Source organism: Dermacentor albipictus, chromosome 1, assembly GCF_038994185.2.
Source record: "Dermacentor albipictus isolate Rhodes 1998 colony chromosome 1, USDA_Dalb.pri_finalv2, whole genome shotgun sequence".
NCBI lineage: Eukaryota > Metazoa > Arthropoda > Arachnida > Ixodida > Ixodidae > Dermacentor > Dermacentor albipictus.
In genome coordinates this window covers 477,957,965-477,979,285 of record NC_091821.1, presented here as the reverse complement: position 1 = coordinate 477,979,285, position 21,321 = coordinate 477,957,965, and the positions used below count along the sequence as shown (strand labels likewise).

Below are 21,321 nucleotides of genomic sequence, written 5' to 3'. Positions count from 1 at the left end.
ACAATAAAAAAAAAATGGTAGGTGACCCTAATCTTTCACTTAGGTGTCTCTTAGGGGCACTCGCACCTTGGTCTTGATGTTCTTCAGGTTAAGCAAGTGAACATCTTTCTCCTGCCACAATATGCAGGTGAGGAGCGAGGGAGGGTGAGGAGGAAGCGCAGCGCACGCCATCTGGTTAATCTTGAGTTCAAGGGCCTCATAATCTTATAATCTTGAGTTCAAGGGGCTTTACTATCACAAGCAACATCACCTATCACACACACATGTCATGCATGCGCATGGAGGAAGAAAAAGGTGGGTGCGAGTGTAGGGCTACTACACATTGAAATGTGACAGCTGCACTGCTGAATTTAAAAGGTGAAAGATCGCAGGTTTCTTGACACTTTGTGGGAAAGCGTTATAGCGCTAATGAAGCCTTCTCGCGATGTGACTTCGCTGTGATTGTGTCAAGTGGATATGTTATGGCTGAAAATTTAGTTAAACAACAACTTGTCGTGCATTCTGCTGAGTTCTTTTTTTTTTGTCATTCATTGCACCGCTGCCCAATGGCTTTTCGCAGCTGGCTTAGTTTAACGAGCATTGCATGCCCCTAATGCTCTTGCATGCCCGAGTTACTCAAGTTTTTGTGTCCGTGAGTGCCACAGTTCCCGCAACTCTCGAACCTAGTCTCCTGCAAGCTGGAAAGCTAAAATAGAGATTGGAGAAGGTTTGTGGTCATTTGATCGTCGTGACACCGTGCTGGTCATTCTATCGTCATTCTAGTTTCATCTTCTGATTGTCGTCACACCGTCTTCATACAGTACTTTTTGACGGAGCTTGATCTCGGGGCCTGCAGGTTGTGATAATGTGCGTGCCTTGAATTTTCTTCTCTCATCTGCAGCTGATGCAATGGGTCTGGGCAAGACACTGACCATGCTGACTCTGGTTGAGCAGCAATGGTCAAATGACAAGTCGTACAAGTCGGCCACAGGCATAGAGAGTAGCACAAAATGTGGTATGTGCTTTTTGTGCTTGCATCTATTTATCTCGCCATTCTCTCGTTCTGGTACTGAGGAAGGGACATAAATAAGTTTTGTTATTTGGGAATGACTTCGGTTAAGCTTTTACTATTCAATCATTCTGGCATGCTGATATCAAATTTTCGGCAAGTTTTCTTCCACAGCTAACAGTTAACACTCTATCGTGGGAATGTGTATGTGCTTTTTGTTTGGAGGTGAGCTTAGCTCTAGATGGCATAAAGAGGATTGGCATTCAAAGACAATCTGTAATGACCAGAGAGTTGAACAAAACAAAAAGGTTGGTTTGAACCAAAGTTGTTGAACCTAAAGTATTGAGCCAGTGTACTAAAAAACACCCACTGCTTGGAAACGTAAATTTTCAGAGAGGTGTGAGATGTTGAATACAGTCGAGCCTTGATATAATGAAGACAGATATAATGAATTGTCATCAGATATACCAAAGTAAATCTAAAAAAATGTTTCTCACTGATATTGGCACGTAATGAACACATGCTTATAATGGATATTGGAAATAATGAAGACATTTTTGTGTTGGATATGATTTTGTTGTAGGGAGGTTTGACTGTATGATAATGAAAAGAAACAAAACTTCATTATGGGCAACATGTTTTTCAGTTTTCAAATGCTCATCTTTAAGTGTATAATTTTCATTTAATAGAGTAATCACAGGCCAGAAAGCGTGGAGATGTCTGTTTGCATGTCTCTTTTAACCCAGCCTTGTGTGTCAGGCTTTTGAGGCACCCGTGCTCTGTGCATTTCTTCTTGTTGCAACTGCACTCTGATGCAGATGACAGTGATGACTGTGAAAGAGCGGCTGCTGCATCACCCAGGGGTGGGACCCTGGTGGTGTGCCCTCTGTCTCTGCTGCATCAGTGGGAGGAGGAGGTGCAGCGGCACCTGCCCAATCGGTGGCAGGTGAAGCTGCACCACGGGCGCAACCGCACAGGTGACCCTAAGGAGCTCGCGCGCTGCGACCTGGTTGTCACCACCTACGACACCATCAGCAGTGACTGGGCACGCGTTGATGCTACTGGCAACAGCGGGGTTGGTATTGCTGTCCACATAAAATATAAAATGAACCATTCTATATTAACGACGTTTGAGCTGCAACATTGTAATGACTCCTTCCGCTCGATTATATGCCACTCATATTGTCCACCGTTCATGGCCAGCTAATACCATTGATAATGCGGACGGAGTGTTGCCCCAACCACTGACAAGGCACGAAAAGGAAATAGCATCGGGAAAGGCATCGCTGCAAAAACATGGCCCTGTATTTTGTGTTTGGTCTGAATGCACTGAATAAACCGGCGCTAAATTAATAGTATGTGGGTATTTAGCGTTTCAAATATAAATAGAATAGTGTTTATTTATTCACTTCGCTTTCTCAGTTTCCGGCACCACAGACCCGAGCACATAGGGGTTGGACCCTCCAGTGTGTAACCATGCGCGGCTTAGCTGTGTCTGGGGAGAAAGGGATCCTGGGGGTTGAGTCAGTGCTGAGCACTCAGACCTGTATGGCCTCTCCATGGAGGCAACACACCTCTTTGGCCTGTGCTTCACGTAGATGGCACCCCTGGACTGACCTGTTAAATCAGTAGTTGCCTTTTCCTATCCTTCTCTCTGATCGTTGCGACACCACGGACCCGAGCACACGAGGGTTGGACCCTCCCACGTGTAGCCGTGCGCGGCTTAGCCGTGTCCGGGGAAAAGGGGATCCTGGGGGTTGAGCCAATGCCGGGTGTTTGGACCTTTACGGCCCCTCGGCGGCGGCAACACACCCCTTTGGCCTCGGCTTCACGTAGACGGCACCCCCGGACTGACCCACCCGGGGGAAATCGGTAGTCGCCTTTTCCTGTCTCTGTCTTCTCAAACCTTCGTCTTTATCTCTCACTTTACATCTTTCCTGTCTTCTTCTCTCTTCTATTTACTTCCTTCTTCTTGGCGGCAAGGGTTAACCCTGTGTGGCTATCCAATCTTGGGTACACCATATTTGGTTATAGTGGCGGCGTACGGCTGGCGTCGTGCAGACTTGCATGCAAGCTCTGCCGCGTCCCCTCGTTGGGCTCCGTGGTGGGTGGTCGGCGCTGTTGCCGAATTTTTATACATTTTCATGGAAACTTCTTTCCCCCAACTTCCTGATCGCCCTCAGAAACGAGGGCGCACCGAAGACCTCTTTCAATTTTTCGGACGACAAGTCCACAACTTTCCTCGATTTCACGTCATTCACTCAGAAAAGCCAGACAAACTAGTGCGATCCATTTCCCCGTTCCTTGTTTCCAAGTCTTTGACCGAAGTTTTCGGTACAGGATATAAGGTATCGAGAATGTCAAGTGGCGATCTCCTTTTGGAGCTCCAAAATCAGAAGCAGTATGAGAAGCTGCCGAAACTTGTGTCATTTGGGGAGACCCAAGTAACAGTAACCCCGCACCGCACCATGAACACAAGCCGCGGTGTTGTCTCGGACGATGACTTGCTGGAGCTCACTGAGGATGAATTCTTGGAGGGCTTCAGTGACCAGAACGTTATCAATGTTAAAAGAATTAAGATCAGGCGTGACAGCAAAGAAATCAAGACCAAACACCTTATATTGACTTTCGGCTCAAGTATTCTGCCCGAGTCTGTAGAGGCCGGGTACATCAAGCTCCGTGTTCGGCCATATGTGCCAAATCCCCTAAGGTGTTTTAAATGCCAACGCTTCGGCCACAGCTCGCAGAGCTGCCGAGGCCGTCAAACCTGTGCGAAGTGCAGTGCACACGAACATACTTCTGAAGTTTGCGTGAACACTCTCCATTGTGTAAACTGTGAAGGCGAGCACGCCGCATACTCGCGGTCGTGCCCGTCCTGGAAAAAAGAGAAAGACATAGTCACAATCAAAGTAAAGGAAAACATATCATTCAAAGAGGCACGCAGGCGGGTAGCATGCTTGCCAAAGAAAAGCTTTGCCGAAGTGGCGCGTCAGGGGGCAGCGTCACAACGGCCTCCGGCGGCTGTCTGGCCCACAAGCAGTGAGTCGGCAGCTACGCCATCTGCCCCCACGGCGGTTGCAGCTAGCGCTGCTCCGTCAACCCTGAATGAGGGATCATCGACCCCGAAGGTTGGCGCAGCTGAGGCTGCCCCGGCCTCCTCGGCCCCTCCCTGCGTTGGCAACAGCCGGCGCAGCCAAATCCCTCTGGAAGCCCCATCGACCTCCGGGCTGGTGGGCGCAGGGGTCTTGCCCCCCAAGGCGGGACCCTCTCTAGTTACTTCTCGCTCGCAAGAGCACGTGTCCGGCGCCTCACCCGAGGCAATGGACACTACACCTAACCTCAAGGCGCACCAAGCGCCGAAGGAGCGGCGAGGCTCACTCGAACGCTCCAGAAAGAGCAAAACCCCGATTACAGGGCCTCGAAAGAGCTCTGTAATCTAAGGCATCTTTCCGTTTCCGTACACACAGCACCAACTTACTTAAAATATGGATACACAAATCATACAGTGGAACGTCAGAGGTCTTCTTAGAAACCTTGATGATGTGCAGGAAATCATCCGCAAACATAATCCAAAAGTGCTGTGTTTACAGGAAACACACTTAAAATCTAAACACACAAACTTTCTCCGTACGTATGTTACGTTTCGCAAAGATCGCGATGATGCCGTCGCATCATCGGGTGGTGTTGCGATTCTTACTCATAGAAGTATTGCATGTCAACCTTTACAGCTACAAACGCCCCTTGAAGCAGTGGCGGTTCGAGTTGTCCTACTAAACAAACTCATCACCATTTGCTCCCTTTACATACCCCCGCATTACCAACTGAACAAACATGAATTTCACTCCTTGATCGATCAATTGCCAGAACCTTATGCTGTTCTTGGCGATTTTAATGCGCACAGCTCCTTGTGGGGCGACTCTCGTACAGACGCGCGAGGTCGTCTTGTTGAACAGTTCCTTTTTTCTTCAGGTGCCTGCTTGCTCAATAAGAAGGAACCCACGTATTACTCCCTAGCAAACAGAACCTTTTCTTCAATAGATCTTACTATAGTTTCCCCGTCCATACTACCCAAACTCGAATGGGAAGTCACGAACAATCCTTACGGGAGCGACCACTTCCCTATACTGATAAGAACATCTAAAGAAAACGAATATCCTCCGCAAGCTCCTAGGTGGAAGATAGACACAGCTGACTGGGAGAAATTTCGAACACTTACTAACATCTCGCTGGCTGATATGTCTTCTTTAGAAATCGATGCAGCTGTGGAGTACTTTACAGCCTTCATCATAGATGGCGCAACTAAATGTATATCACAAGTAAATGGATTGGCAGGCAAACGGCGTGTTCCCTGGTGGAACGATGATTGTAGGATCGCTCGTAAGAAACAAAATAAAGCGTGGGGGTTGCTACGCGCCTCCCCCACTGCGGAGAATCTTATCAATTTTAAAAAAGTTAAATCCCAAGGCAGGCGAACCCGCCGACAGGCCAGAAGAGAGAGCTGGCAGAACTTTTTAACAGGTATCAACTCGTATACAGATGAGGCCAAAGTCTGGAACAGGGTTAGTAGAATAAGAGGGCGACAAACATACTCCCTCCCTTTAGTAAACACACAAGGCGAAACCCTGCAAGACCAGGCAGATTCACTTGGGGAGCACTTTGAGCGTGTGTCAAGCTCAATCAATTATTCCCAGTCCTTTCTTAAACATAAAGAAATAATAGAACGTCAGCCAATCATACGGAAATCCAGGCAGAATGAACAGTATAACCAGCCTTTCGGTATTGCCGAGTTGAGAGCTGCCTTGAACACATGTAAAAGCACTGCACCGGGACCAGACAGAGTCATGTATGACATGATCAGGCACCTACATACTGACGCACAAGTTACACTTCTTACACTATACAATACTATTTGGGCTTCGGGATACCTCCCATCCACATGGAAAGAAGCGATTGTGGTTCCTGTCCTAAAGCAGGGAAAAGACCCTTCCTTGGCGGCTAGTTACCGTCCGATAGCTCTAACTAATTGTCTGTGTAAGCTTTTTGAAAAAATGATAAATCGCAGACTTATACATTTCCTTGAGCTCAACAATATACTCGATCCTTATCAGTGTGGATTCCGAGAAGGGTGGTCCACAACCGATCATCTTGTGCGCATGGAAGGAAATATCCGCGATGCCTATATACATAAACAGTTTTTTCTATCGATATTCCTCGATATGGAGAAGGCATATGACACGGCATGGCGTTACGGGATCTTACGAGACCTGTCGGCAATTGGCATCCGTGGAAATATGCTGAACACAATTGAAAGCTATTTGTCAAATCGTACCTTCCGAGTAAAAGTCGGCAATGAACTCTCACGTCCCTTTACGCAAGAAACTGGTGTACCCCAGGGAGGCGTGCTCAGCTGCACTCTCTTTATCGTAAAGATGAACACGCTACGTGCTTCACTACCACCTGCCATTTTTTATTCCGTATACGTAGATGATATACAAATAGGCTTCAAATCCTGCAACCTCACAGTATGCGAAAGACAGGTACAGCAGGGCTTGAACAAGGTTTCCAAGTGGGCAGACGAAAACGGATTTAAGGTCAACCCCCACAAAAGTGCTTGTGTTCTCTTCACAAGAAAGAGAGGCCTGGTCCTAGATCCTTGTGTAGAACTGGGCGGACACCAAATTCCTGTCAGCAAAGAACACAAATTCCTTGGTGTTATTCTTGACTCTAGGCTCACTTTCATTCCTCACATAAAACATGTTAAAGAAAAATGTCTAAAAACAATGAACCTACTTAAAATCCTATCATACACAACATGGGGTAGTGACAGGAAGTGCCTGTTGAATCTTTACAGGAGCCTAGTTCGGTCGCGAATAGACTATGGAGCCGCAGTGTATCACTCTGCCGCCCCGAGCGCGCTAAAGATGTTAGACCCCGTACACCATCTGGGAATCCGTCTGGCCACTGGGGCATTTAGAACAAGCCCTGTTGAAAGTTTGTATGTTGAGTCCGATGAGTGGTCACTCCATTTTCGGAGAACTTACATCAGCTTCAACTATTTTCTGAAAGTGCGCTCTAATAAGGAACATCCGTGTTTCACAACCGTTAACGACTTGACATGTGAAACACTTTTTCATAACAGACCCTCTGTGAGACGTCCTTTCTCACTGCGTGCAAGAGAACTTAGCACGGAAATGGATGTCCCAGTTCTCGACCAACGCCTAATGCCTCCAGCTAAGCTAGTACCACCCTGGGAGTGGCAGCTGATAGAATGTGACACATCCTTTGTACAGGTCACTAAACATGCGTCAGAGACACATATCAAAATGCACTTCTTGGAGCTCCAGTACAAGTACTCGTGCACAGAGTTTTATACGGACGCTTCTAAGTCGCATGCCGGGGTGTCCTACGCAGCCATTGGCCCATCCTTCTCGGAATCCGGTGTACTGCACCCTGAAACAAGCATATTTACGGCTGAGGCCTATGCACTACTGTCGGCTATGAAACATATCAGAAAATCAAATGTTCAAAAAACAATTTTATTTACAGACTCCTTAAGCGTGGTAAAAGCCTTGAAGTCACACTGTAAACACAGAAACCCCGTAATTATTGAGCTCTATTCCGTCCTCTGTAGAGCGTATATGTCTAACCAGCATGTCATTATATGCTGGGTGCCTGGACATAGGGGCATCGAGGGTAACGTTCTAGCAGACCAGATGGCCACATCAATTTCATTGCATACAGTCAGTCCTACTGCTTCGGTCCCTGTCACGGACCTGAAGCCTTTCTTAAGAAGGAAACTGCGAAACCACTGGCAACGTAAGTGGGACGTAGAAGTAAATAACAAACTGCACGTGATAAAGCCACAGTTAGGTTCTTGGCCCTCCGTAACAAAATCACGGCGAACAGATGTCCTATTCTGTCGCCTCAGAATAGGACACACATTTGGTACACACAACTTCTTACTCACTGAAAATGATCCTCCAACTTGCGGTAGATGCGGGGAGAGGCTGACCGTCCTCCATGTCCTCCTGGAGTGTCGGAAAGCCGAATCTGACAGAAAGAAACATTTTCCGTTAGCATACCGGCAGCATATTCCCCTTCATCCTGTAATGTTACTCGGCCCAGAACCGCTCTTCGACACTAACGCAGTCCTAAGTTATCTGAAAGATGTTGTGTTGCATGTTGTTAGCCCAACATGTTCGTAGCGTCTCCTCTCTTCAGAGGATGGCGCTGCGATAGTTCTTTCGTGTAGCACGTGCCTCTAGGCCCTTGTGTTTGAAGGGCTCTGGCGAGGCAACAGTGCTCCAGGCATTTTTACCATCTCATATACTTTCTATTCTGCATCATTCTTTCACGATGGATTTTAGTGTTCATAGTATTCGTCATCTGTCATCGCCATAATTTTATAACAAGTTAATTTTACGCACTCTACAGCGAATATTTTTAGGCCACTTTACAGCCAAGTCACATCTTCCATAATACATCGTCAACATTACAACTTGTCATGGCGCTCTTTGGCCAAACCTGGCCCTTGCGCCACAAAAAACCACACATCATCATCATCATCATCTCTCTGATCTTCGTCTTTCTCTCTCACTTTCCATCTCTCCTGTACTCACTTCGTTTTACTTCCAATTTTCCAGGCCGCAAGGGCTAACCTAGGGTAGCTTATCCAATCCTGCATCTATAATGTTAGCTTATAGTAGCTATGTACAGCTGGCATATGTGTTTCCTTTGGGTCTTGTGGCATCCCCTTGTTGGGCTCGGAAGTGGCTCGCTGGCATAGCCACCGAAATTATGTAAATATTTATGGATTTACTGTTCTCCCCCATCTGCCTGATTGCCCTCTTACCTAGAGAGGGTGCACCGAAGAAATGTTGAAGTTTTTTGGCCAGTGCAAAGAAACCGTTCCACAATTTCACGTTATGCATAGTGAGAACCCTGAAAAGACCATCAGAACGATTTCATCCTTCACTGCTGCCAAACGTCTAACTGATAGAGTAGGTCCTGGCTATAAGGTGGCAAAAATGGCCAACGGCAATCTCCTCCTTGAGATCCGCGACCAGCACCAGCATCGAAAACGCCCCAGTCTCGTAGCATTCGGTGATGTACGAGTCATGGTGACCCCACAACGATCGATGAACACATCCAAAGGAGTAATTTCTGATGGAGACCTTTTGAACTTGACCAAAGAAGAGACCCTACAGGACTGGAAAGAACAAAAAAGGACCCAAGTACAACAAATGAAGAATAAGCGAGACAACACTAAAATTCCCACAAAGCATCTAATCCTTACATTTGGCTCCAGTACTCTCCCTGAGACCCTTGAAATGGGATATGCTAAAATCCGAATAAGACCATATATCCCAAACTCACGTACCTATTTACTCGCATAGTGATCACACTTTGTAAAAAAATTGATGCAAATTCAGGGGTGCGATCATTACACGGGTTAAATATCCCATGAAAAGAAACATTTTCTTTTTTCATCTCGCGTTTACTGCGGGATGACAACGGGTCAACAAGCAGGCGGCTGTCACTATCAGTACGGGACACCAAAACAAAAATGGCGGCCGGCGCAGCAAGCCGAACGCGCCGAACTTGATTATTTTTCTTCTCGTGAGTGCATTATGCACATTGAAACAGTTTCTTCTGTATCAGTAATGAACAAGATCGTTAATATAGGCAAGTTTATGACAACAGTTATAATGCAGCCATGTCTACTCTGAGGGGACAGAAACAGAGATATGCACGCTTAGCTGCCAGGGACATAGAAACACATGACGGGCATGCTGCGGAAACTGCGGCATTTGTCTTCACTGCTATCCTTCTACGGCACGTTTCCACTGAGGGTGGGCGAATATCTTAGCTGCGTTACAAGCATTGGCGTATAAATAGGGTAGACTTCTAACGTATCAGTGTAAACGTGGCCACTATCATTGCCGCTCATGATTTGTTGCGTGCCCACGAGTGCAGACGAGAAAAATCGAAAGGCGCCCTTTATGTTGTTGTTGTTGACCAAAACCATTATGAAGCCTACAAATAATAAAATTGAGGCAAGTTTGGTTGTAGTTTTTTTTTTTCTCATGGAAGTGCGGAAAGTGATAAAAGGAATGAAATGGGGCATCTGCTTAAGTATGTTGGGTGTGTGCAGACCACTTGGTATGTCTTCAAGAGTCGTTCGCGTAGCATTTGACAGATGGTAAGCGCGATCATCATTAGCTAGACTTGGCACACAACATATCGCTGCAACAACTTCAGGGTGTGCTCATTACATGGAAAAAAAAAAGAAAATTGAATTTTGACAACAAAATTCAGGGGTGCGATCATTATGCGAGTAAATATGGTAGATGTTTCACATGCCTAAGATATGCCCATAGCTCGCTAAGCTGTTGAGGCTGACTAACATGCGCGAAATGTGCTGACCATGAACACTCTTCTGGCAACTGTACTTTTGCACTCCACCGTCCAAACTGTGATAGTAACTGTGCAGCATATTCCCGATCTTACCCTACGTGGAAAAAATAAGAAGACATCATCACACTCAAAGTAGAAGAAAACATGTCTTTCTAAAAAGCACGGAAGCGTGTTTCGTTTTTTCTAACGGCAGGGTATGCTGGTGTGGCGTGTAAGGGAACAACGCCGCAGCAGACTCCAGCATTTGCCCGGTCCACAAAGTCCACATTTTGGAGGTCGTCCATCGACCTCCAAAAAGACGACCCATCGACCTCCAAAGTCCTGCTTTTCAAGGCAGGGCCTACCCTGAAAACACCTCGCTCGAGTGAACAGAAGTCCAGCAGCTCCCAGGAGGCGATGTACACAACTCCAAGCCAGGGGGTGCAGCCAGCGCCTCAGGAGGGGCGCAATTCTCGTGACTGCTCCAAGAAAGAAAAACCCCGTATTGTGGGGCCTGGGAAGGCTCCATAAGCCTACTTGACTCCTCTTGACACACAGCATAAAAACACTAACAATATCAATAGACAAGTTCAGTTAAACCTTAATATAACAAACTTCAGTATAATGAAATTCTAGATATAATGAAGTATTTCGCTTTTCATAACCTCTTGCCCATAGAACACCACGTAGTTAGAACCTCAGTATAACGAAGTGTGTTGGTATGCAATTTCAATATAACGAAATTTCACTGCTGCCGCAAAGGAATGCCGAGACAATAAATGGAAACCTCTAAGGATGCATATGGTCAAATGATTGAATTACAAGCAGCTGCTTGCAAACGCACTTAAACCACATGCCATGCGACAAGAGCAACCACCGAAGTCTAGCCTCTTCATGTTCCATATAAAGTCCAGGTGCGATAAGATCCTATTGCGCCCTGCGCACTGTGGGCTTTAGGTACGAGTGAAAGTGCGAGGGTGAGACAAGAAAGGTGGTGGCTTTGAGTGCTGCCTTGTCGTGTGAGCAAAGGGAAAGAGGGGGAGGGGAGCGAGCCCACGGTAACGCGGTCAAGTGTGTGCGAGGAGGCGGAGTGGGGGATAAGTTGACGCGTGTCTCAATTTCTGGCGCGTCTCGGCCATAGCTGCACATGGCTACAGTTGAGCGTCACATGCAGCTGCGCACCCTGCTTGAAAGGTAATCTGCCGCTTGTGCAAAGAGTGGCCTGCCAAGATGGCATGGCACCATGTATGCTGTTTTCCCCCTCGTTTAGTATCAGAGGTTGTGTAACGTTAAATTTCAATGACCCGCTGGAGCGAGAGGCAGATGAAGCACTCACTCCCCACTGTTGACGCTTTTCCTGATAGCCTTGTCCTAGTGTGGGCGACGCTATCAGTCGCAAAGGCAGAGTGCACGCGAAAGCATAGCTGGCTTTGCTTAATTTGTACCGCCAATGTGACGATATCGTCGACGTACAGGGCATGAATCCATATTATTCGTCGCCAACTCCCAAATTTATCAAAATGAATTGTTTTCTCATTCAAAATTGATTTTTTCGATTGTCCGATAATTCAGAAAATTCTGCAGCCCCTTTCCGTGTAAGAAAAATCAATCGGTTACTTCACTTATTTGCATAAAAGGTAGAATTTAAATACACTGAAGTTTATATATAACGAAGCAAATTGCCTATCTTACTGACTTCGTTATATCGAGGTTTAACTTTATTACACTGGAACATGAGGGGTCTTATCCACAACCTTGATGACATTGAAGGACATCTACACAAACACAATCCAAAGGTGCTGTTTGTTCAAGAGACACACCTTCAATCTACAGACACAAACTTTCTCCGCCAATATGTCATTTTCGGGAGAGACCGAGAAGACGCTGTTGCGTTGTCCGGTAGTGTAGCTATGATAATTCACAGAGGCGTTGCCTGTCGGCAACTACAGCTCCGCTACAACTACAAACACTTTCACTCTGAAACTCACAGAACACTATTGTCATTGTTTAAGGGGAGACCCTGCTTTTTGGAGATGAAAATCGGCCCAAATACAGTCAAACCTCGATATATTGAATACGGATATATGGAATAATTGAGTATGTCGAACACTTTCTATATCACCTGGAAAATCACATGCACCTATAATTTTTCTTATTTTAAATGGGGTCGGACGTAAAATGGATATATTGAACTCCACCACCCCAGACCACATGCACCCTGTTGACAGGCGGTGAGCTTTACCACAACACCCTCAAAGATAGCGGTGGCGCGATGGGCGTACCCGACCGCTGCACACATCGATCGCGCCAAGGGCGCCATTTGAATGTATCTGCTTATGCACGCAGTGGCTTGGCCCGCTTGGCTGGTACCACAACATCAACGACACATTGCATTTGCTGCACTGACTCCTCCTAGATGACGCGCTCCGCACATCAAGAGAACTGGTGGTTTGCACAGTTTGCATCTGCAAAGAAGCACGACAGCGTGCGTTCACTGGGCTCACTCATAGGCGCCTTGGCAGACGCCACTTAGGTAACGGGAGGTATAAAGCAAGAGTGGAGGTGGGAGAAGGACAACCAGGTGCAAGCACTGCCAGAGGCAACAAATGCCACTGAGGAACGCGCCCTGCAAATGGTGAAGCAAGAGACACGGCTGAGAGCCGTGCAGCCATGCAATGTGGAGACAGAGGAGTGGAGAGCAGTGGATCACGCGTGAGGCAGCAAGGAGCGCCCGCTGCCAGCACTGCGACCGTGCTGTGACATCTGTAGAAGGGATGGCGAGGAAGGAGTGGACGGTAGTGGCAAGAGTCACCACAACGGCGCTGCATGGAGGAAGAGGGCGAGAGGATAGGCGAGAACACGGGATCCGGCTTTGGAGGACAAGGGGAGAGCAAGGCTCACACCGTGCGCGAGAGGTGGCCCCAGCTACGGAGCTGGTTACGGCGAGGCATAATGGCGAGGCCGACGGCGGTGCGAAACGCGGGAACGACCGCCAAAGAGCTTTGCTCTAAAAGCAGTTGCCTCCTCTTCTCGAATAAAACAGCTATACTGCTGGACCCTGTGAATAAGAATTAATTTCACGTTTGTCATAGTGGTATCCCCCCTTGCAGCCTGTGTGTGTGGCTTTGTTGCACTAAATTGATTGCTTCTCATTCTTGTTTCTCTTTCCTGTCCATACAGCTGTCTCCGCTATTTACGGTGAGGTGGCGCCGTCTGGTGCTGGATGAGGCACATAGCATCCGCAACCTGCACACACGGCGTGCCAAGGCCGCCTGCGCCCTGTTTGCTTGGTCACACTGGGCCCTCACGGGAACCCCCGTGCACAATGACCTCGGCGACATGCGTTCCTTGCTCAAGTGAGGGCAACCACCATGCACTTTGCTGGCCTTTGTTTATTCTGTTTAAAGGGGACACTGCTTTGAAAGTACATCTTACTGATTTCTTGAGCTAAGTTGGTGAAAGTTAGCACACTTGTTCAGTTTATTTAGCAGATTCCGAAAATACAATTACTTTTTATCTAGTATAATCAGTTCCAAAGATAATTATACATTAATTGTCATAGTTTGTGAAATCAGTTAAGCCACAACCACTGGATATAAGTTATTAGCATGTTTGTAGACAGTGTAAGGCATAAAGAACGCCACGCTGCAGATTTTTTCTTGAAGAATTATGTCTGATATTATAGCCAAGTGAATATGAGTGCCCCATATGAGGCAGTTACCCAGTCAGAAATTGCACCATATATTTTTAAAAGCGAAATTAAAGATGTGCTTGCATTGATCTGCACTTTCTTCATTCAGCTATGCACTGCAAAAAAAATTATGGTTGTTTCTGCAGCTGGTGCTCAGATATTGCATTTATGAATTTACTGAGAGGCCAAAATTTGCATATTATGAAAAAGGTGAAAAAAAAAGGAACCCATGTTTTATTTAGTAAAAAAAAAAAAAAAGATGTGTGTGCATGTTTGCCCTTGCAAGCCACTAATATGCTTCAGGGGCATAGTCACTTTGTTAACTGCCACCTTTCAAGGCGATTCTTCAATTTATGCTGCACATTGTCTCCAGATGTACACTTGCATGCAGATGCGACCAATCACCGCTGGTCCTTCTCCCTCATGCTTTTGGTGCTTCGCTGGCCAGGATTCATCCTTAGCTCTTGTAGGATTGCAGTTGAGGTTCTTTTACGGCCTGCATCAAAGTTCATAACTGCTTATCCCACTGCTGCATCTATGCTGAAGATAGATGCATGTCTTTCTTTTGGTGTGAGTGCCTGTATTAGGGAGTGCAGACTCTCATTACCATTTTGTGTCTTGCTGCACACACACCGCACAAGAAGGTTTTCCTCGGATAGGCGCTCGTAAATTGGCAGCAAAGCTTTGGCCACTTGTTCAGGAAGGTTATGACAATATCTTGGGGCTGTCTCTCCTTCAGGCTTTGCAGCATTTTGCTGGCACCAAGAATCGGGACCAGTGAGACAGAGGCTGTGATTGGACTGACTATGATTCGATGTTACATATTGATATGTCGCCATCACAGCCTTTTGCATTGTGTCAATGTTGCCACTTTGTTAGTTGAGAGACCAGCTGTAGTACGAGCCGAGTTTGTTGGCAGGGTCCCCCGTCAACCTCCGTTTACGACCTGGTGGTTTGGAGTTGCAACCCTTGTATTTTGCAAGCAGATTGCTGTCATATGTAAGAGGCATGCGGCATAGAAAGGAAGAAGAGGACGATGTGCACGTATCGGTCCGAACGGCACGAGCCCTTGATGCACGTGACCCGAGCTGTGATCGTAAGAGAAGTGGCGCCGAGCTGGGATTATCGACGTGGCTCTGGGCCAAGAAGGTTGTAGCGTCAGCATCGCACTGTCGACGGGAGCCATGGAGGTTCGGCCAAGTCCGTGACGCTGGTGGTCCAGGGTGTGGCCGTCGACCTCGGCGACGTTCGAGTGAGGCTCCTTGGACCTGCTGCAGCCACTCAGGGCAGTGCCGGGCACTCCAGGAAGGATCCCCCTTCAGAGGCGGACCAGCACGTATGATTGTCCGCAGGGCGTTTCTCCAGCACTTGAAGAAAAAGTAGCGGCAAAACCCGAGTTAGGCCTAACCAGTGAGGCCTGGGTGCGACGTCACTAACGGCGTTCGGGACACCGGTATCAGAGACAGACGAGTTGACTGGCTGACACAAAGGCAGCAACGTTTATGGAGTCGGCGAGAACACAGACTATGATGAAGATCCGACGAGCTTTGTACTCGGAAGCTACGAGCGACGACAAAAGTCAGTAAGAACGGTCCTTTCTAATAGAGTCGCAGCCATAGTCTAGGTTGGCCTGACTTTCGCGTAGTAAATGCCAAGGACTAACTTAGCCGGTAATAAGGACATGTTTAGGGATTATCAAGTAGTTTGCATAAGTGTTAGTATTTCTTCATTGTGTTTTAGTTTGAGTGAGCTTTATTTTGAGTTTGGGGTAAAATGTAATTAAAATCTGTTTGCGGTGCTGCTCTGCTTCTCCTAACCTCATCTCTCGTAACACTGCACGCCCCCGAGGTCAGTGACTTACGACAATTGCACAGGACTATCCCCGTATGCTCATGGTTATTGCAGTCCTCTTTCTGAATATCTACTTACCCATAGACTTCAGCCTCTTTTAGGGCAAGCAAGGTCCTGCAGTTACTATCTGACAAAACAGTCATATATCTCAGCTGGGGCTTTTCCCAAGAACTTCTGAACAAGATAAGGCCAGCCTCAACCTCCATTGCATCAGACTTCTCGTCTGAATTTTTTTGGCATATATAACTAACCTTCCATTTTTCATGGGGGGGTCATCAGCCTTTAGTCCATGCTCACAACCAGCCAAAAGTTGCTGAGTACAACTTAGTCTAAGATGAGCTCCGAAAAAAGTTCAGTAACCGTGCCAACTCCGATGTGGGACGAATGCCTGCATATGATCCAAGACCCATCATAGGACAAGGCGATATTTCCAGGATTGTCAAAGTTGAGCTTGCTGTACAATATTCGGACTGGTTCCATGCTCTCGATTACTTATTCTCGGCTGTGTGAGTCACGGGGCTGTGCGAGTATCAACTTCGTCTTCTGGTAGAATCGGCATGTTTCTATGCGTAGTCTGCGGTGAAATGTATTCATGACAGTGAAAATATCATAGAGGGCTGTTTGTTGGCTGCCAGTGGCTTGCATTGCGCATGCAGCCAGAGTGTTGATAGTGTCACGTGGTAGTGACGGTGAAGAAAGAAGCAGTACGGTGGAATACAAAACTAGCTTTTATTGGGCGAACCTGTGCCCACAAAACAGGCTACACTTATAGCACAACGAAAGCGGCGAACACGCTCGGCGATCGTCGAAAATCTGATCAGCGGGTCAAGCGCGTCGCCTTTTATACAGCAATCATCGAATGTTCCAGATTAAACGTTGGGACCCGCATGCCTTCTAAAATGTTCTACACCGTTCGTGTCAAGCGATGAAATCAGATAACACAACGTTCGGCGACAACAGACAGCGGATAGAAGCATCGATAACTTTCCAGAAACTTCGGATACATGCAGGCGCGTCCCGCGCTGTGCGATAACATTTGTTAGGCGACAAAACTTGGCGCCCGATAAAGACAAGTACACGTGTCAATAGCGAACAGATTCACTTTGTTATCATTGTTTACGTACGACGAGCTTCACACCAATGCCTTGTCACCACAGTTGGAGCAGAAAAAGGACAGTTTTACGGCGAGGCTGTATTCTTGCTCGTTTTGGTAGATCTTTGCATTTCCACTGCATATCTTGCACTTTGGGGGCTCAAGAAGTGTGTTAACCATTTCCAAGCACACCACAATGAAGCTGGTCTCATCAAGTGGCCAGGCATCGGCATCGTTCGTTACCAACAAGTCTGACTTGCGTTGCTGTAGTTGATGCAAGCTCTTTAACTCTAGCATCAGCTCTTCTTTGACTTTCATTTATATCTGAAAGTGCCAGGATAACCGTATCATGACGAACACGGTAGATGTTCGGGACACTTGTTGATGGGCCCGTTAGGCGTAATCCTGAAGTGTGCAGCTCGGTGGCTCCGTTGCTTGGTTCCTGAAGTGGCTTGCCTTCGATTTGTAGTTTGTCCTGGATGCCTCTCGATCTCAGCAACTCTCCTGATGCTCTGAATTAATTATTTGTTTCTTTTCTTGCTGTACTTGTGTCAGAACATGAACTTTCATGCTGACATGGTTGCACATTTTTCAGGTACGATGGCACAACAAAATGGCAGCTTCGGCGCGTGCATCTCAGACCGAAGTGCACAGCAGATGATACTCTCAGCCCCTTGCATAGCCCCTTTTTGTCACAAGCTGTCGGCAACCAATAGCCACAGGCCTTTTATCACTTTTTTTTCGCTGTTTTTCTACCAATACCAGTGACTAGAGAGAAGTTCCGGCACGTAAAATTTGAACATGATGGGCTGATCTTTCAAATAAGACCAACATGGTAGCAATCATGGCGGTGATTAGAAAACTCTGCATTGATAAAAGCGCACTGTCTTGGGTTCTGCACCTACAGAAATTGAGCCACCACTCATGCAAAATATTTATATTATGGTGACAATATATGCATTTCAGATATGAAACTTGGTAGATTAGGAGAGTAATGCATGTAGATTCCGAAAATAGCATCTTAGAAAAATATATATTGTCGCAACCCGTATCTTCCCTTAAGGGGGGACGCGGCCCTTGAAAACCGAAAAATCGCGAAAAAGTCAATTTTTGAAAAACCATATTTTTGGGTTGTATTTCTCCAGATTGTCTTATTTGACTTATAGCACACAATGCAGTCACAAGAACTATTTGGACTTACGACTGCATTCAGCACAGCTGTGTGCACCATAGCATATATGTGGCTTCGGTGCACTGAATTTATGGCTTTTTTCCAAGTGTTTTCTTTTTGCTGCCCCTTGTGTTCACCTTTATGCTTTGTTGTAGTCAGTTCTACAAAGCAGTGCAAATACATCCAAGTACAACAGTGGCTGCCGCAATCACTCTTGCTTGACAGGTACATGAAGGGCTGTTTAATCCTATGTAAAGCACAGCGTCCGCATTGATAGGTTACGCTCACTGCAGACGTGGTGCAGTGAAGCATCACACAGTCAAATCTCAATATAACGAATCATGCAGGACCGCCAAAAATCATTCATTATATTGAAATGTTGTTGTAATGAGAAACTTGCACTTATAAGCCAGTGGACAAACCTAGGAATGAAAATGACGTACCTTGGTAGTAGATGCGAGTGCAGACAAGCATACTATTTAAAATAAAAATGTTTCACTCACTTCAAAGCTGCTTTATTTGAAGAAATGAGTGATTTTCTCCTGATGCGTGTAGCAAGCATGACCGATTAGGAATGCGTCTACATCTTCTTCTTTGCGCAATGCCTCATCGGGTACACTTCATTGCACTGAGCAACAAGACTGCGGACTTTGTTCATGTTCACTAAAACATCACTGTTCAACACAAGCTCATCTTCTGTGTTCAGTGACCCACAGTCCTCTTCCTTCGGGTGTCATCGTCACTGGAGACGTTGCGAATGCAGTTAACAATCTCTTCGGTGGTCAAGTCTACTGCCGTTAGTGCTACACTGTTGCTCTCCACGTAGTCGTCGAAGGAAGAGACGGCAGGCAGCAGTTCCGCGTCCTTGGTCCACAGGCTTCCTGGGTTGTTGTCGGTCACCTCCAGGTAATCTTAAAGCTGCGCAGGCGCTTTGACAAGCCTTGCTTTTTGCCAGCATTTACTAATGGTGGACGCCTTCAAGTTCCACCAAGCCCCTGTGAGAATTTCCGGTGCCTGACGAATATTGATTGCAGTCAGCTGTTTTAGGCGGAGGTTGATAATCAACCGCTGCACAAGGCTCTTACGATCTTACGAAATTCTGCTTTCACACTCTTTATAGTGTCCTGGTCCAGGGGTTGCAGCAAGGACGTGTTGTTTTGCGGCAGATACTCCAAGCGAACGTGCGTCAGGCGAACATTCACAGTGTGAGCAGAGCAGTTGTTGACAACCAGTAGAATTCTTCAGTCACCCCGCTCATTTGGTCGTCGAGTTTGACAAGCCACTCGGAAAAAAGTTCTCTGGTGATCCAGGCTCGTTTGTTGGCACGGTAGTCGTACGGTAACGACGTGATGTTTTTCATGCAGCGAGGCTTTGCGTATTTGCTGATGCTGAGTGGTTCAATTTTTTTCATGCTTGTTGCATTGCAGCAGAGCAGGACTGTCACGCGAAGATGCAGCTTCTACCCTCTTTTGCACTGCTGCCCTTTGAAGTGTATCGTCCAGTCTGGCAGGAGCTGTTAAAAACAAGCGGTCTCATCTGCGTTGAAAATATTGTCCTCAGAGTACAATTCAGCCACCTCTAGAAAACGATCGTCGCACCAGGAATCTGTGCCTTCTCTGTCAGCAGCCTTTTCCTCGCCTGAGACTACCTGCCAAGTTACTCCGTTCCTTTGGCGGAAACGAAAAAGCCAACCCGCACTGACATCGAACCAGTTATTTCAAGTGCATCGGCAAATTTGCAGGCTTTTCTTGGAGAATTGGGCCAGACACGGGAACGTTTTGCAGTCTGGCATCCTTGAACCACGTGAGAACAGCTTGGTTCGTGTTTTGAAATTTTCACAGTCACAGCCATTTCCTCGTAGGAGCGAGTTGCGATTCCCAGTGAAGCTTGACAATCTTGTCTCAGTTTTTCAAAATGGTTGCGACAGTCAATGGGACAATGCCACGCTGTCTGCACACGTCAATTTACCTTTTGTGTCGATTTCCTGCAATACGTCCAATTTGTCCTGCAGTGAAGACTGCTTTCGCTTCTTCTTGGCGCTGTCACTAGCTGCATTCATTGTTAGATCTCACGCGAACATCGCCAAACCTTTGTTCTGAAGCTCTTGGTGAAGTTTGCAGTGAAGCAGTTGGCACTCGACATGGTGAGGATGATAGCTACTGGAACATGATGATGATGACTGCTGCTGCTGCACTCGCGGTTTGTTTCATGCCAGAGTTGTGGCACCGTTACTTTTAACCGAATTCGTAATACTGATGTTCCTCGGTTATAAAGGGGAAAATAAACTACATGCATTTTTCTTAAATATGCGCTGTATTGAAATTCGTAGTCCTAAAATATTTTTACACTGAAAATATAGGCAGTGTGGCAGGGATTTCTGAAATACTCGTAAATTTGAGAAATTCATTAATGTGGGGTTCGTAGTAATGAGATTTTACTGTAGTGGCAAGCAGTATTAGTGGCAACAAAACATGCCTCCATATCAGCACAATAATTTTGCAAACTGCCCATCTTAGACAACAATCTGCCCAGTGTATGCATGAACAAATAAACTCATTTTTTTGTAATAACCACTTTTTTGTAAGGGTTGCACCTCGTCTAAAATGTGAAAAAAAAAAGAAGATGCAGCTCTTATTGAATTTATACTGTAATAAATATGGAAAGGATGCAGACGCTGGCACAAACTAACAGTGATAAGAGTTATTTGCCGAGTGCATGCTAGATGGCGCCACAATGCCACGCTCGAAACAAATGAGTAGGCTTTATGAGTAGGCTTTATCAATGTTTCCACAATCGCCCTGAAAGCATTATTGTAGAGGTGTTCTTCTCCAAGCTGCACATTCAAATGCCATATTTATTTGATTGTGATGCAGTCACGATTATACGGCGAGGGGACCCAAGAAAAAGAAAACTTAAGTATGCGCACTAATGTAGGCAGTATAGAGTAGCCAACAGATTATTCAGAGTGGGTGGGGATGGCTCGAAATACTGCATTAGTGATGCAGCCACAACGCGAAATGGTAATCACGTAATTGGGGTGAAGGGAGCTTCACGATGTGTAGCACAGGTTATATGTAAATTTTGTGTGGCTTTACGGCATTGCGAATTTCGCTTTAAAATGCGGTTTTGTG

At 46.5% G+C, this 21,321-nt stretch overlaps 1 protein-coding gene across 4 annotated transcripts in view; it reads left to right on the top strand.

Annotated features, from left to right (window-relative positions):
• The window catches only part of LOC139054860 (transcription termination factor 2-like), a 117,549-nt gene that overhangs the window by 11,928 nt on the left and 84,300 nt on the right, over positions 1-21,321 (top strand). For all 4 annotated transcript variants that reach the window (XM_070532528.1, XM_070532525.1, XM_070532527.1 and 1 more), the window contains exons 5-7: positions 881-994; positions 1,807-2,063; positions 13,565-13,740. In XM_070532528.1, coding sequence (XP_070388629.1) covers positions 881-994; positions 1,807-2,063; positions 13,565-13,740 — 547 coding nt within the window. The remainder of the gene's footprint in view (positions 1-880; positions 995-1,806; positions 2,064-13,564; positions 13,741-21,321) is intronic.